At 42.2% G+C, this 16,079-nt stretch overlaps 1 protein-coding gene across 1 annotated transcript in view; it reads left to right on the forward strand.

Annotated features, from left to right (window-relative positions):
- LOC147627770 (metal ion-binding protein) overlaps positions 1-13,316 on the forward strand; it is a 130,553-nt gene extending 117,237 nt beyond the window's left edge. Inside the window, exons 15-19 of the mRNA XM_086814735.1 lie at positions 9,827-10,054; positions 10,189-10,472; positions 11,561-11,866; positions 12,102-12,224; positions 12,943-13,316. Of these exons, the coding sequence (XP_086670861.1) occupies positions 9,827-10,054; positions 10,189-10,472; positions 11,561-11,866; positions 12,102-12,224; positions 12,943-13,093 (1,092 nt within the window). The 3' untranslated portion in view covers positions 13,094-13,316. The remainder of the gene's footprint in view (positions 1-9,826; positions 10,055-10,188; positions 10,473-11,560; positions 11,867-12,101; positions 12,225-12,942) is intronic.
- The last annotated feature ends 2,763 nt before the right edge of the window (positions 13,317-16,079 follow it).

Consider the following 16,079-nt stretch of genomic DNA (forward strand, 5'->3'; position numbering starts at 1 on the left):
GTACATTGGTGCCCACAGTTCTCGATGCATTGCCGGATTTTGATTAGAGTTTTGCCTCTACCCTTAGACTAATGATGAAGGGAAATCCAAATGCCCTTACATTTGATGAGTTGGTTTCAGTACTCTTGCAAGAAGAGCAGTCTAGGCAAAACAGATCTGTTATGCGAGTTGGTGACCAAGCTTTAATCGGCAATCAGAACGGCAAAGGTAAAGCTTCTTCGCATGGTGGCTATAAGCCAAAATCAGAATCCTCAGGTAAGAATGCATAGAAAGAAGGTGATGAGCCTAAAAAGAAGGGCAAGTGTCACTATTGCAGGAAACCAAGGCACTACATAAATGAGTGCAAGAAAAAGCTAGAGAAGGAGAGAAAGAAAGAATCGGGCATGGTTGTGGCTGATGCATCTGCACCAAGTGCAGAGAAGAAAGAATCTGCAAGTTTTGCTCAGGATGATTGGGCATGGACTGTACATTGCAGTTATGATCCTTCTGTTCATGATATATGCATGTCAGTGGCAGAATCAGGTGCTTGGTACTTTGACAGTGGTGCTAGTAAGCACATTACTTCACGAAAAAAATTGTTCTCATCTCTGGAATCTGTCCCAAGTACAGGAACCGTCACATGTGCAAATGGTTCCTCGTATCCCGTGAAAGGAGTTGGTAGAGTTGTGCTGATTGCTGCAAATGGGGGCACATTTTCTCTTTCTAAAGTTTTGTATGTGCCAAGCACTAAGAAGAACTTGCTGTTAGTTTCAGCCTTAGCCTTGTCAGGCTTGATGGTGAAATTTGTGGATGACAGAGAATCCATGGCTAAAAATGTATATGAATGTAAAGTTGGCACCCTTCGTTCAGATCGAGGGGGGGAGTATATGTCTAAGGAATTTCATGCATATATGGCTGAAAAAGGCATAAGGCATCAATGTACAGTGCCATACACACCTCAGCAAAATGGTGTGGCTGAGAGGAAAAACAGATCTCTCATGGAGATGGCATGATGTATGGTGAAAGCCCAAGATTTACCTCATGGTTTTTGGTTAGAGGCAACTATGTGTGCAAACTGTGTGTTGAACAATTGCCCTACCAAGGCCTTACAGTCTAAAACTCCTTATGAAGCTTGGCATGGTAGGAAATCTTCTGTGACTCATTTGTGTGTTTTTGATTGTCTTGCTTATGCTCTTGTGCCTGAGCAATAGCGCAGTAAGCTTGATGATAAGGCAGTTAAATGCATATTTGTGGGATACAGTTCAGAAAGCAAGGAATATAGACTCTATCATTCAGCCTCAAAGCGGATTTTGGTAAGAGATGTTGTTTTTGTCGAAAACTCAATTCAGCCCATGCTTTCATGCAAAAAACATTAGAATGTATGCTCACAGGACATGTTTGATTCGCTCCTACCTTTGTTTAATGGAGGGCAGCCATACGTAGAGCAATCGAATGCTCAACCAAGTGCTGCAATTCAGCCTTTGTAGGTGTAAAATCAAGCCTGCAAATCAGTCTTTTGATGAGGCAAGTATTGAGGATGTAGGAGAGAGCAGTTATAGAAGAATCTAGGCATATGCCAAAATGGCTTGTGCAGACATTGAGAGATAGCAAGTTGGAAGCTCCTTTACCTAGCAGAACTCGTTTGAGGAAGCACAAGATGATGATCATTGGATGCATGCTATGCAGGATGAGTATAACTCTATACTCAAGAATGACACTTAGTATTTGACAGATCTACCTCATGGCAAGAAGGCCATTGGTACTAAGTGGGTTTACAAGTTAAAACGCAAAGCAGATGGTAGCGTTGATCGCTACAAGGCCAGACTTGTTGCAAAGGAGTATGCCCAGCAAAAGGGCATTGATTATGATGAGACCTTTGCACCCACATCTCGTATGGCTACCATTAGGTGTCTTGTTACTTTGTCAGCACATCATGGGTGGAATGTACATCAGTTGGACATTAAGACTGCATTCTTGAATGGTGATTTACATGAGGAGGTGTATGTATCGCAGCCTCCTGGTTTTTCTGTGAAAGGAGAAGAGTCTAAAGTATTTAGGTTGAAAAAGGCTCTTTATGGCCTTAAGCAAGCTCCTAGAGCATGGTATGAGAAGATTCATGCATACTTGGTTGTAAATGATTTTTGCAACAGTCCAATAGAGAGTACCCTCTATGTGAAGAGGAGTAAGGACACATTTTTGGTCATCGTTCTATACGTTGATGACATGCTACTCACGGAACTCGATATAGATCAGATTTCAGCCTTTAAGGCTGATTTACAGTCATCGTTTGAGATGTCAGATTTGGGGCCCTTGCATTACTATTTGGAGATTCATTTTATGCAGCGCAATGATGGCATTGTTATGCTATAGTATAAATATATACATAAGCTATTGAAGAGGTTTAATCTTAAAGAGTGTAAACCTGTGGCTACACCTATGGAGACAAGTACTCGACTTAGTCCTAAAGATGCAGGAGACTCTTTTGATGCTAGTTTATGCAGCGCAATGATGGCATTGTTATGCTATAGTATAAATATATTTATAAGCTATTGAAGAGGTTTACTTGAAGAGTGTAAACCTGTGGCTACACCTATGGAGACAAGTACTCGACTTAGTTCTAAAGATGCAGGAGACTCTTTTGATGCTAGTTTGTATCAGTAGGATGTTGGATCCCTTCTTTATGTGTGCAACACGAGGCCAGATATACAGTATGCGGCCTCACAGTTGAGCAGATTTGTGCATAGCCCAGGTACGAAGCATTGGCAGGCTGTTAAGCGGGTTTTCCGCTATTTGCAGAAAATAAGGTATTTTGGATTATTTTATCCAAAGGGGGGTGAGTCACAACTGCATGCTTTCAGTGATTCACATTGGGTTGGATGTTATAACATACGAGTGTCCACTAGTGGGTTTTGCTTTCACCTTGGTGATTCATGTATATCATGGCTCAGCAAGAAGCAGCCTACAGTGGCCACTTCCAGTTGAGAAGTTGAGTTTAGGGAAACTTTTGCAGCTACAGTTGAGAGTGTGTGGCTTAGACGTCTTATGGCTGATTTGGGTGTCGGAAAGTCATCTAGCACTGCGATTTTCACTGACAGCCAGAGCGCATTAGCAGTTGTGAGGAACCCAGTGTTTTATGCTTGCACTAAGCAAATTGAGGTGCATTACCACTATGTTAGGGAAAGACTCTCTGTAGTAGAGATCAGCTTGGTCTATGTGCCTACACATGACAACATGGCAAATTTATTCACTAAGGCTCTTTCTCGTGAAAAGTTCGAAGCTTTTCGTAAAGCTTTGGGCTTATTGCCTTTTTGGGATTGATCGGCCATACCCTGTACATGTTCACATCATCACTCCAGGGGAGATTTGTAGCATTATATGGTAGTGATGTGTGTGAACACACTTAGGACCGCCAGGGCACTTTTTTCTCACTAGGGTGCTTATGTTCCCCCTTCTTATCTACTCATTTTGGGGTGTGTACTTATCTTTTGTATCTGGCACACATTTGTTTATTCTAATCTAGTGAGTTTGTGTGCTCTCAAGCTTCTTTATCTTGTGTGTGTGCATTGTTGCAACCCTAACTCTAATTCCAACATCACCTACCGTCAAATGCTGAAATTTGACAAGCAAAAGGCTACCGGTTTTCTTCATCCTTTGTCAGATCTGAATCAGCCATGGGAAATCATTACCATGGATTTTATTTTTATTTCAAGAAAGAGACTTCTATTAAGTATGAAAAAAGACATACAACAATCACGGCTCTAAGCCGGAATAGAATAGAATCACCCCAATATGTAAGGTGATCTCAAGCATCATGGTACCATAAAAGACTTGTGGGACTAGAGGAAAAGAAAATGCCATGGTCCCACTCCCGCATAAACACAACGCGCTTTGTTTGTGCGGAATGAGAGGACCCCCACATACGAGCCCAAGTAGCCATGAGAGTATGAATGATATCACCCGCTAATGCATTGAGACTCAAAAATCTAGACACCCTCAATAGCCTCCGTGCATCTAGCTCTCCAGATCTGCCATGCTATAATAGTGGCAACAATCTCCTAACTGGTGTCAATCATGTGTCTAGGAGGTGTATATGAGGAGCATCTTGCAACAAACCATGTTGGGCAATACCTCTACGAATGAAAATAGTAGTGTCTGTATCACTACCCTCATAGAAAAGCTGTAGACCAAACTGGGAAAGCCAAGCAACTGCCCCCCAAGTAACATACATGGCGTGGCCACTCAATTTGCCCATAAGTTCGGCTATAGAACCCCAAATACGATATGGATTGGTGCATCCCCATAACCAATGCCTGGTATCTGCTACATCTCCACAATCTTCATCCAGGCATGATAGAATAGATGATGCAATCTATAGCCTCCTAGCTCCGGAGAGCAATGACCTATAGAGGTACACACCTATCCTAGAAAAAACTCCCAGCCATCTCGGATGATAATCTCCGTGAAAGGTCCCAGAGAGCCACTCATGCGGTATAGCTCATAGTAACATAAAAACCCGTTTTGCCCTCTCGAACCGGCACGAAATGTTTCGAAACAAAACGAAACCTGCCCATCGAAACGGTGTTTCACCCAAATGTAAAGTGAGGTCAGAAAAACGGGCGGGGTTTTTTTTTTGCAAATGCGATTTTTGCCGTTGCTTCCATCTTTGTTTTCTGCCGTTTGCCACTTCACGCATCTGACACTTCTTCTCGGCCGCAACTTGTTGCTCCGCCTCTTCTCCTCATCCACTCCTCCTTTTCGCTCCTTCACTTCTTCTCCTCCATGCTCCTCTTCCTTTTTGTCTCTTCTCCTCCACGGTCCACCCCTCCTCTTTCTGTCCTTTTCTTGTCTTCCAACTTTCTTTCCTTTTCTTGTCTTCCAACTTTCTCTCCTTTTCTTCTCAACTTTTTCCCTTTTCTTCTCACCTCGCTCTTCCCTTCCAACTTGTTTTTTTTCCTCCTGTCTTTCTCTTCTTTTCTTGGCCAAATTTTGAAAATACCAAAAAACCTACTCCCAAAATCATGAACTTCATATCCACTAGTCCCAAAAATTGGATCTTCATCTTTCCGTTGGCTATGTTATAAATTTGGTATGTGTATATAAGAAGCGTCATTTCGAAACCTTTGCGTTTCGTCCAAAACAGATGAAACGAAACAAAACGAAACCTTGGAAACGACGCAATGGCGAAACGAACGAAACGTTTCAAACATTTTTAGTCCTCTTGAGTTTGATTTACCAACACCCCCTCTCAAACTCAGAATGTACAATAGTTTAGGCATGACATGACTTGGTCATCCTGCATCAATCTGATCAATACGTCTGCAAGAGCCCCTAAGATGCTGAATGGATGCAGCTCTCCGATCCATCGGAAGACTCTTGAAGGTCTTCCAAGCAAGAACTGTATATGCACACCACTGCATGTAACGAGATGCACCAAGTGGTTGACTGGCCTCATCCCTAATAAACTTGTTCCACATAATAGGTTGTCGGTCAACCTCATCCAAAGACCTAGGAAGCCTCTGTCACAAGAATGGTCTCATGCTTCTCCGTGCTCTGACAATGGCTACAAAAATTGTGTGTTGGGCAGCCAATCTCTCCCAACACGGGAGGTACATTCGGAAATCTAAGATAAGAAACAATCCTTCCAAGGCTCTGTGCCTAGTAGGAAACCTTTAACCACAAGTTTGCAAAGCAACACCCTGCACTGAACATCCGGATCAATAATGCACTGACATCCGGATCAATAATATTCAGCCCCCCTTCTCGTCTAGGCTGAATAATTGTGAGCCAAGCTACCCTTGCACGTGTGTTTGTGGTGCCATCCAAACCCGACCAAAGAAAATTGTGGATCAATGAAACGGAACTGAAAGCGTTGATCACAGAGAACCAAGATTTAACACACTTCAATATTCATCAACATGAAAGAGAAAAGAGATATGCACAGTGCACAACACTAGGGGCCAGAAAGATGGGCTGACCCCCTCCCTCAAGGTAATATCAATTACCAAAAGGAGTCTGCTCTAGATTACAAACTTGTAGGTGCCCAAAGTTCACCACTGGTATGCACCAAATTCTTCCAATACAGCAAGGAAAAAAAAACAAAAGCAAACAATCCAAACTGGTCCTCACAGGCGTTACTCTCTCACCACGAGGTCGTACAGGTCGAACCTCGCCTCGTGTGTAGGTGGCCCCTGTGAGAGTAGAGCCCTCGATCTTCAATCTTCACCTAAAAAGCAAGACCTTCTTCGTGACAAAACAGTCCCAAATCAACCCCTATGGCATCTGCTATGCATGGGACACCTAGAAGGCACCACGGACACCCCAGATAAGATACCTACGAGTCGGACACTTTCTTTGTGATGAAAGGTGATGTCCAGCCCTGAAAACCTGTTTCCAGCCCTCTGTGAATCCAAGAAAAAGGCCCTGCCTGTGTGCTTTCACTGGCCTATGTGTGGAAGAGAAAGAGAACACTAGAAAACATGCCCAACTGCTGTTATGACCAGAAAATCAGCAAGCGATCAGCTCTGTAGCAATCACCAGCATGAAGAGAAGTGCAAGAAAGCATAATAGTTCCCAGCAACCAATAAAAACAGCAAGCAAGGATGACCCAATGGTAGATACAAAGCTCTAATGAAGATTTTGACTGCACGAAGGGGTGTAAAACTCTAGGTTGCTTGGTAGAAAAGGGCAAGGATCAACTGGCACGCAAAATGAGGTGTTTCTGCGAGTCCAGCTGTCTTGAAAAACTTTGCACGATGAGTTGTGATCCGCTATTTCATTGAAGATAGAGCTCTTTTTTTAATAAAACTGCCAAAAATAGCTCAAAGTCACTTATAACTGGTTTTTCTCTCTTAAATGGCCCAAACTTGATAATTCCACGCACAATCTGGGTGCCCGTGTCCTGTGACCTTTCGAGATGGTTGTCCCCCTTATCATAGTGCCCAACAAGGTGAGTTGATCCTGTCCTTGGACATCTTGAACCTCACCAATGTGTGCATCTGTCTTCATGAACGTTAGTAACATGACCTAAAATAATTAATTAAAACTAGAAAATACACTTACCACCTGCAAAACCCATACGACCACCTGTTAGTCCCAAACAGGTGTGCAGCACACGCGTCCACAAGGGTACCCAGGTGTCCCTAGCCCCATGAACAACACGCAGTAAAACCAGGCATTGTCCATACAGTCAAAACAAGTCGCTAATCCAAAAACCAACATATTTGTGCCAATTAATGAGGGCCCCTCCTGCCAAACAAAACTCTTCCAGTGCCACCCAGAAGGAACATAAACATGTGTGAGGCCTCCAAGAACATGGCTATGTCACATCAGCTAACTCAAAGCCTGCCATTGTACACGATATGATGGCAATGATGCAATTTGGACAATTGTGGACAGATTTAGCAAACAAGCTTACTTTTTGCCTATCGTCGAAAGACCATAAGAGCTAAGCACATAATCATAATTTTTTTGTCGCAAGTGTTTAAGCATCATGGGAAATCCAAATCAATTGTACCGGTTTTCTTCATCCTTTGTCAATTCCGAATTAGCCATGGGAAAGCATTACCATGGATTTTATCATGCTCTATACACAGTATGATGGCAATGATGCAATTTGGACAATTGTGGACAGATTTAGCAAACAAGCCTACTTTTTGCCTATCAAAAGACCATAAGAGCTAAGCACATGGTTAGAAGTTTTATGTCAGGTGTTTAAGCATCATGGGAAGTCCAAATCAGTTGTGGGGGATAGAGATACCAGGACTAGTCTCTTTTTGAGAGAGCTCTCTTTGACAATATGAGCAATAAACTTAATTTTTCTTCAGCTTATCATCCTCAAGCAGATAGGCAAAGTGAAGCTACAAATTCAGCCATATTAGATTTTCTTAAATGCTATGTGGCAGATCAAAAGACTTCCTTGGAGAAGTATTTACCACTCGTGGAATTTGCATACAACAACAGAGTGCATGCTTCGACTATCCTGGATGAAATTTTTGCCACCAATGAATATGTGAGGGACTTGGAAATTGCCTATGCACAGTGCAGACAGACAATTAAGCATTCTCAAGAAAACCATAAGAGGGATGCCGATAAGCATAGAAGTCAATTGGACATCAAAGAGTGATTGGGTATTGCTGAAATGTGAGAAAGCTAGAGGCTTGGGAAAGAGGGGATGTGTCCCAAGCTCTCTACCAAGTATTATGGACCGTTCAAGATCATTGAGAAGATCAATGAAGTGGCTTTTTTGCTTGGCTTTGCCAAATCATTTGAGGATACACAATGCACTTCTTGTAAGCCTCTTGCGCAAATATGTGGGACCGGAGCCTAAAGAGCCGGCCATGGAAGATCCACTTGAAGTGGATGAGGTGGAAGAGGGGTTACATCGAGAGCAGATTGTGTTTCACAAGGAGCATAAGCTTGCAGGTGGCAAACTTCGAAGATGCTACATTGTGACAAGAACTATTCACCCATGGATGCGAAGTGGCTGGATCAAGTATACTTTTAGGAGTGTCCACAACTCTTTTTTTTTTTCCAGGAAAGAGGTCCTTCTATTACTTACAGAGCAAAACAACCATAATGGCTAAGTACAAACTCAGCTCCACATAGGGAAGCGAGAGTCCAGAAACAGGAAAAAGGGGGAAGGATGCTCTTCTCCTCTGGCTGTGGCCACTTTGGGAGGAGAATGCCTCATTCAATGGTGGGAGGGGGGGACAACCACACAAGTGGTCTATAGTGCCGAGTGGGCTTCCCACCACTGTCAATGAGAAAGGGACCATGACATGTTTGGTCTTGTGCCATTTCATCTTGTTTAGATAGGTTGATCTTGAGGAATTCTTGGTACTATAATCATATTAGAAGGGGGGTTAGCCCTTTTCTGGCCCTATTTGCCATTGTCATTTAAATTTCAGCATTGCTCTCTTCTTTGGTTTTGTGCCATTTCATCTTATTTAATAGTATTAATAGTTGAAGTGTGTGGACTGAATGGGAAAGACCAGAGTGGCACCCGTAGCTGCCACGCGGTGAACAGTTGCTTATTGGGAAGCATGTGGGAAGATGAAGGTGAGAAAAAGAAGCAAAGTGAGGCGAAATTGGAGAAAAGGGTCGGCATAGAACAGGGGGTCTGAAAAAGGGCAAAGATCTGAAAATGAGAAAATTGGGGTTTTATAGGGGGGAGAGAGATAGACCAACAGAGACAAGGAGAAAGGAGGAGCAGAAAAACAAAGACGGGGATGGGGGGGGGGGGCAAGTGCCGAGAAGGGAGGCCTGAGGGGGAAGAGAGCTGGGGGAGGGTTGGAGATGGTTGAGCAGGCTTTTATTTTGTTTTGTAGAGTGCAATGAGGCCATTGAGGGCACAAGCACCCTGCCGGCAGAAACCATGTGCTATATTTGGATGGACCTCATCCACACCCTTCGAGGGAACTTGGATTGCGTAATGGGAGCTTTGATGAGCATGTGGCAGGGCCGCACAGCCTTCTGTTGTTCTCGGAGCCTGGAGCCTCTCCTCACTTGACATTATAGACCCCATTTTCCATTCCCCCCATGTATACCTCTCTGGAGGGTTGTAATCTGCTCATGAGCAGATGTTCTCTTTTTTACTAATAGAAGAAGGGGGGGGGGATGATCAGCATGTGCATTAGGCATACATTACAACAATTAAGCATATTAGTGTGTGCAATAGGCAGATTGGAATGTTCATTTAGGCTTACATTAGCATGTGCATTAAGCATTTTACCACGTACCTTGGCATATATTAGAATGTGCTTTAGGCAAATATTAGAATGATCATGCTGTTATGCTCTCTGCAGTTTAATCTGCCCATGATCCTCCTGACCTGCTTGTTTTTCCCCAGGTTGACCAGGTTCCTGTGTACAGCTCTGCCACACCCACTGTGGATGGGGCAAAAGCAATTTTGGCTCACCTTAATGCTGAACCCTCAGGCTCAAACAATTCGTGTATTGTTGTTGTTACTGATTTAAGAGAAGAAGCAGTGGTTTACATTCATGGAAACCCCTTTGTGTTGCGTGAGCTAGAGCAACCTGTTCATACACTCAAACATGTCGGCATTTCTGGCCCAGCAGTAAGCATTTTTGCCTTTAAAAGAAATATATTTTTATTTTCCAGGTATGAAGGGGTTGCAGACAGACTCCATGGAGCACATATTATTTTCTCCTTTGTTTGTTTCTATAAATGATGGGATTCTGTTTGAAACAGGTTGAACAAATGGAGAACAGACTGAAGGAGGACATTCTTGCTGAGGCAGCTAGGTCTGCCGGCAGAGTCTTGCTTCATCGGGAAGAGTCAAACCCTGCATCTAAGCGGTCAGACATTATTGGGTACTGGGAAACAGTTACAAACGATGATGTATGGACACCTGCAGAAATCTATGCTAAGCTTAACAAAGAAGGCTATCATATCGACTACAAGCGAATACCACTGACAAGGGAGAGGGAGGCAGTTGCTGCAGATGTGGATGCAATTCAAAGGCGTGTACAAAGGTAGGTCATTGTACATAAAAAATTTAGTTCTCATTAAATCCTTTTGCATGAAAAAATTTGTGGGGGTGTTTTTGTCACAAATTTTTTACAAAGAATTATGGCTTTCAAACCTCAGCCTCTAGACAGGAGCCAATGATACATCCTACTGTTGAAGCCTATTTTCTCTCGTAGAATCTTATTTCTACGAGTAAAAAATGATTTTATCAGATATAACACCCTCTTCTGAGGCAAAAGACTTTGAAGAGAGGAGAAGTGAGTTGGGTGGGTGGATGCTGGTCCTGCCATGGCTGGCCACTCTGGGAGGGAGAGTGCATAGGGGGAGTTGGGAGGAGAGCTTGATCAGGTCATATTTGGGTGAGACAAAGCTGTCCCCTCCCACTTTTCAGGCTCTACATAGATGAAATGACAGATTTCATTGACAATTTGGGTCGTCAGGGTTCACCTAAGCTGAGAAAGTGGCTGTTATGGCACTTTTGTTGCATACAGCAAAGGCCTTCAAAGACATTTGGAGGCATTATTTTCCTTTTTTAGAGAACAAGACATGAGCATGAATTTTGGGAAGGCAGGTTTTGATCTTCCAGGCGAGTAATTGGGGGCTTCAAAAGGACACTTTTACTTTTGAGAGTCAGCTGGTAATGAAAAAGTATGCATACTTAGGTGTGGTATTCTTAGGTTCTGAATTCCATATAATGCCAATGGTAGAGGCAGGTTTGGCCAAGGGAAATACATCTTTGGCATGTCTAGAGAGGCAATGCTTCGAATCACATTGGTACAAACAAATTAACTTGTTTGACTCATTATTCAGAATAGATTTGGATTTGCGGGTTGGATTGGGTTGACGATGAAAGATTTGGATTTGCACCAACACAACAACCACTGTTTTAACTCAGTTTTATTGCTAGAGGCTTGCAGTTAGTTAAGCCACCTTTTCAGTAAGCTCTTGAATTTCTGAAAAGGATATACAAAAATTGTTCGAGAAGTGATGATTATTCAAATTATAGTGAAGTTATTCAACAGCCTTTTGTGATTTTGACTGACAAGGTGGCAACCTTGTTAATGGTAACTGAGTGCTTTTGCTGAATGTGCAGGGATGATGGAAAAGGAAACTACTTATTTATATCTCATACAGGCTATGGCGGAGTTGCGTACGCGATGGCAATATCTTGCTTAATACTGCACGCCAAAGGGGAAATAGCCAGTAGGACGGCCTCTTCCTCGAAAGAAAGGGATGTAGGTTATGGAATGCCCCTGCCAGCAGAGGTTCCAATACCACAAAGATCTTGTGGTGACGATGAGGCTTACAAGCAGGGCGATTACAGAGACGTATTAAGCCTTACCAGGGTATTGGCAAGTGGTCCTGCCAGTAAAGTAGAGGTTGACAAGGTCATTGACAGGTAAAAGCTTCCATTTCACCAAAAGTGTAAGCTACTGAGGGCTTGGGATCCCGACTATAAACTAAGTGTGGATTTTCAAATTTCAAAAGATAATCTAGTGCATCACATCTAGGTACAGTGAGGTGCACTAAGCCTGTGGGTCTAATAAGGTGGAAAGGTCTAGGAGAAGGTCCATGGTAAGAAAAAGAGTTTAAGACTTGGGAGTGATCTTGGTTCTGATTTTCTTTTCTCCCAGGTGTCAAGTTGCTGGGAATCTCCGCAAGGACATATTTTTCTATAAACAGCAGCTTAAATGCTGTGTTTTGGCCACTGAAGATTTCAAAAATTACAACTTGGACATGGGCATTAAAGCTCTCAGGTAAATGATGTGGTATTTCTAAAGCTACTGCCAGGTTTGGCTGGCTTCAAATCTCAAAAACAGCTTTATATTTTTGGTTTCCTTTTTTTTGCATCTAAATAACAACCCTTGGGATGAAGGATATTGAAATGAGCAATGTTTTTTTCCTAAGCTAGCAAAATAGGTGTTTCTCCAAGTTGACATGGACAGTTTGCCATCAGTCACATGCATTGGCCATAGTATTCACCTGATTTTGTGGGGAGCAGTTACCTGGGAGATGGGGGCCCGGCCCTCTCCTATGAGGATAGCACCTGGTACTGCTCATGAACCATATTGCAGCACACTCATGAAATATTACATTGGCCTTGACCATACCACAAGATTCTTTATGGGAGATGATGGAAGATAATCAGTGGCCTTAGAGCCTGGTAGATTTGCAAGGCACTGTGTCATGAGAACAGTAAGGGGTCAGCCACTCTTCCAGTGGAATCCATCAATGCCATCAAGACATTTTATTATCCAAATCAACCAAGGTCCATACTGTGTCCTCAGAGCAGTAGCTTCTGGGAAGGCAAAGGGGACAGCCAGAACTCTTTAAAATTTTGGACTTCACGGACACCGTCCGTGCATGTGATTTTTTAGATGTTATCTTGCAACCCTGAAATTTTCTAGTGTTTGACATGATGAGCGTTTTTGTGTGTCAGACTCATCAGCTTGGCTCATTTGTTTTGGCTTGCAGGAGGTACTGCTTTCTAATTGCATTCAGGTCCTACTTGTACAGTTGTGTGGCACTACATGCAAGCACAAATGCTGGGGAGAGACTGTTTAGTGATTGGATGCGAGCAAGACCTGAACTTGCTCATATTTGCAACAACCTTAAGCTAGAGTGAGTGTAACTCGGCAAGCTTTGTAAAGGTTTATTAGCGAAGAGATCATGATGCCAAAGCATGATGAAGTTGTACAGTAGCTACTAATGGTATTCAATGTATATACTTGAAATGTTTGCTTGGTCTGTATCAGCAAATTGAAATAGTTGATATGTTTGCTTGGTCTGTATCAGCAAGTTGAAATGCCATGAGTTTCTGAGTAAATAATTAAGCTCCGTTCAATAAATTGGGATGCAACTCATTGCATGACAGCAAGATCAATGCTTTTTGGATGAGTGTGTATGTGTTCGCGCACGAGAGAGAGAGAGAGAGAGAGAGAGAGAGAGAGAGATCCATGTAAAACTGAAGATCGTAAACATGGAGATAAAAAGTGCCAAATGAAAGATAAACCAGCATACTATGCGGATCCTACATGTACAATTAAAGGGTTAGTACGACCAGTGGTGCTCATCCTGTGTCATCCTCCTGTGTGTGACAGTATAAAACTGAAGATCATAAACACAGATAAAAAGTGCCAAAAGAAAGATAAACCAGCATACTATGTGGGTCCTACATGTACAATTAAAGGGTTAGTACGACCAGTGGTGCTCATCCTGTGTCATCCTCCTGTGTGTGACAATATATGATCAACTTTTGAGACAGAATATGGCTTTCGAGACCCGATTTTTGCACAATGTACAAGTCATGTCCATACAAGGAAATGAAGAAGGTAAATCAAAATTAAAATCCCTCTTTGTGTGGATGTCCTACCCCATGGGTACTTCGTGGTCACTTAACACTTCCTTGATAAAAGTGGCATTTGTTCTTCTTTTTTTGCAAAAGAAGAAAAGCCAAGGCCATGCAAGGCCTCATTATACATTAACATTCAACAAATGGGAAAAAGGGGAAAGGATACAGGTCTACAGGCTTTGATGGAGTGCAAGTACACGTGTCACTTGGAGAATGTGGATCAATTGCTTCGGCTTCACTGACTCTCTAATGAGGACCTATCCTTTGCAAAGTACCTTCTATTTGCTTGCATACCATACAACCTTCTCAAAGTCCTGCCCCTTTGTTTTGAGTCGTGTTGGAGTGAGTTCTTATGGTCAATACAATCGTGGTGGAAGATGCATTATGAATTTCTAATCATACCAATAGTCACAAGTTCAGAGGTATGTTACCCATCTTACCTGATACGATTACATAATTGTTTCACTGTATCTTGTGGTGATCATATGAGATCAAAAAACTCCATTGTGCCATTCAGTGTCAATTAGATGTAGTGATCAGGGTGTCTTTTCACTACCTCAATGTTGCCGTGTTTGGCTATTTGGATTTTATCTCTTGATATGTTTCATGAGTTTCTCTTATTCTATATATCTCATGTATCCCACAGTTTACTCATAAAGTACACAAATCCTGCTCAAAACCAGTAGTAGGTTCAAGTATCTTGATCTCATGCATATCACATATTAGGCATATGCAAAACTCATATCCCATCTACCACCGTTAGTGTGCGAATTTAAAGCCTGTGTGAAGGGACAGTGTCCTGCAGAGATGCTTAGTACATGTGATGTGTGTTCTGACGTTACTGTGCTTTTGAATGAAGCCATTATCTGTCAGCTGAGAAAGTTGTGCTTGCTCTAGATGGAAAAGCTGTTTAATAATACAAGTGTTGTATATATTATATCTGCCAAATCTCCTCTCCAATGACTATGTTCAGCTTTCATTGAATCAATTTATTACGTTGTAGATATCATAGTGGTGGCAATACATCGAGAGAGAGCCCAGGTACAGTCATCTATCACAGAATTCAAGCAAAACAATAATCGACTACTACTTGTGAAGCCAAATGCAGAGATGAAGTGAAGCCATGGTAGTCGTTTGCTTTCAGGCATGGCGCCTAGGCATCGCATCATGTGTGTGTATGTGGTCAATTGAAATAATGGATTTGCATTAAGTAGATGGGTTGCAAATTGCACTTAAATGATGTGGTGTGGAACAGAGTTTACAAAGAATTGAGGGGTGAGAGCATAGTCTCTCTTCTTTCTTCCACTCCAAGGATGGGACATCTATTGCCCAAAACTATGTCGGAAACGTGGTGATGGGCATGGTGTGTTTGAGGAGGATGAGAGTCCTCACCTCACAGTTCCCAGACCAGCAAAGACAGAGAGGCATTCCTGAGAAGGCCGTGGCCAAGCTTGCCTCTGCGAAGCCTTCAGCAACAACCACGGCTATGCATTGCTTTATGCTATGCCTAAAAATATTGCTATACTTTATTTAATAAAAAATATGTCAAAAAATATTTAACATGCGTAAGATAATGGTGGGAATGTCCTATGAACTAAGGATCACATTAGGCAAACCAATCCATAAGCCTGCAAAGGCATTAGTGCAAACTAATTCACTACACTCTACAATGAATGTGAAGGTGTTGCAAGGCTTGATTTTTACATAAACTCTTATCCCATGCAAGGTAGTTTCTTTGTCATGACTATAGGAACTATTTCATAAAAGATTATCCTTGGTGCATCATTGACAAAAAAAACCTTAACCATCAAGTTCAGAAAAATTTATGGAATCAAATTTTGAATCCACAAATCTGTTGATTTAGGTGGTAGGTTGGTTGATAGATTAATTCTGGAGATGCAATGCAAGATTACAATGCAAGATTATGGTGTCGAATTAAGAGATTAACTTAATTGTGATGATTAACTCCACGAATAAGTTAATCACCTGAACCATCGATATCAAACAAATCAAATGCCTCTTTGATTTCTTGCTCTTGTTCCTCGGAGGCCGTGAGTGCGGCCTTTGATTTTGTCTCACCTTGCAGCCCCAACACCCTTATGAAAGCTTGATTGTACACATGAAACTAGCGTTCAATCAATGTGCATTAACAAAGATTAGAGTTCTTAAATTATCTAATAAACATAGTGAATGGGTTTTACTTTAATATCGCATATAACATGAAATATCATAATTACATTGTCATACTTGCATTGTCATA

The sequence above is a fragment of the Cibotium barometz genome, chromosome 20 (assembly GCF_041138505.1).
Source record: "Cibotium barometz isolate CiBa-2024 chromosome 20, ASM4113850v1, whole genome shotgun sequence".
NCBI classification, from domain to species: domain Eukaryota; kingdom Viridiplantae; phylum Streptophyta; class Polypodiopsida; order Cyatheales; family Cibotiaceae; genus Cibotium; species Cibotium barometz.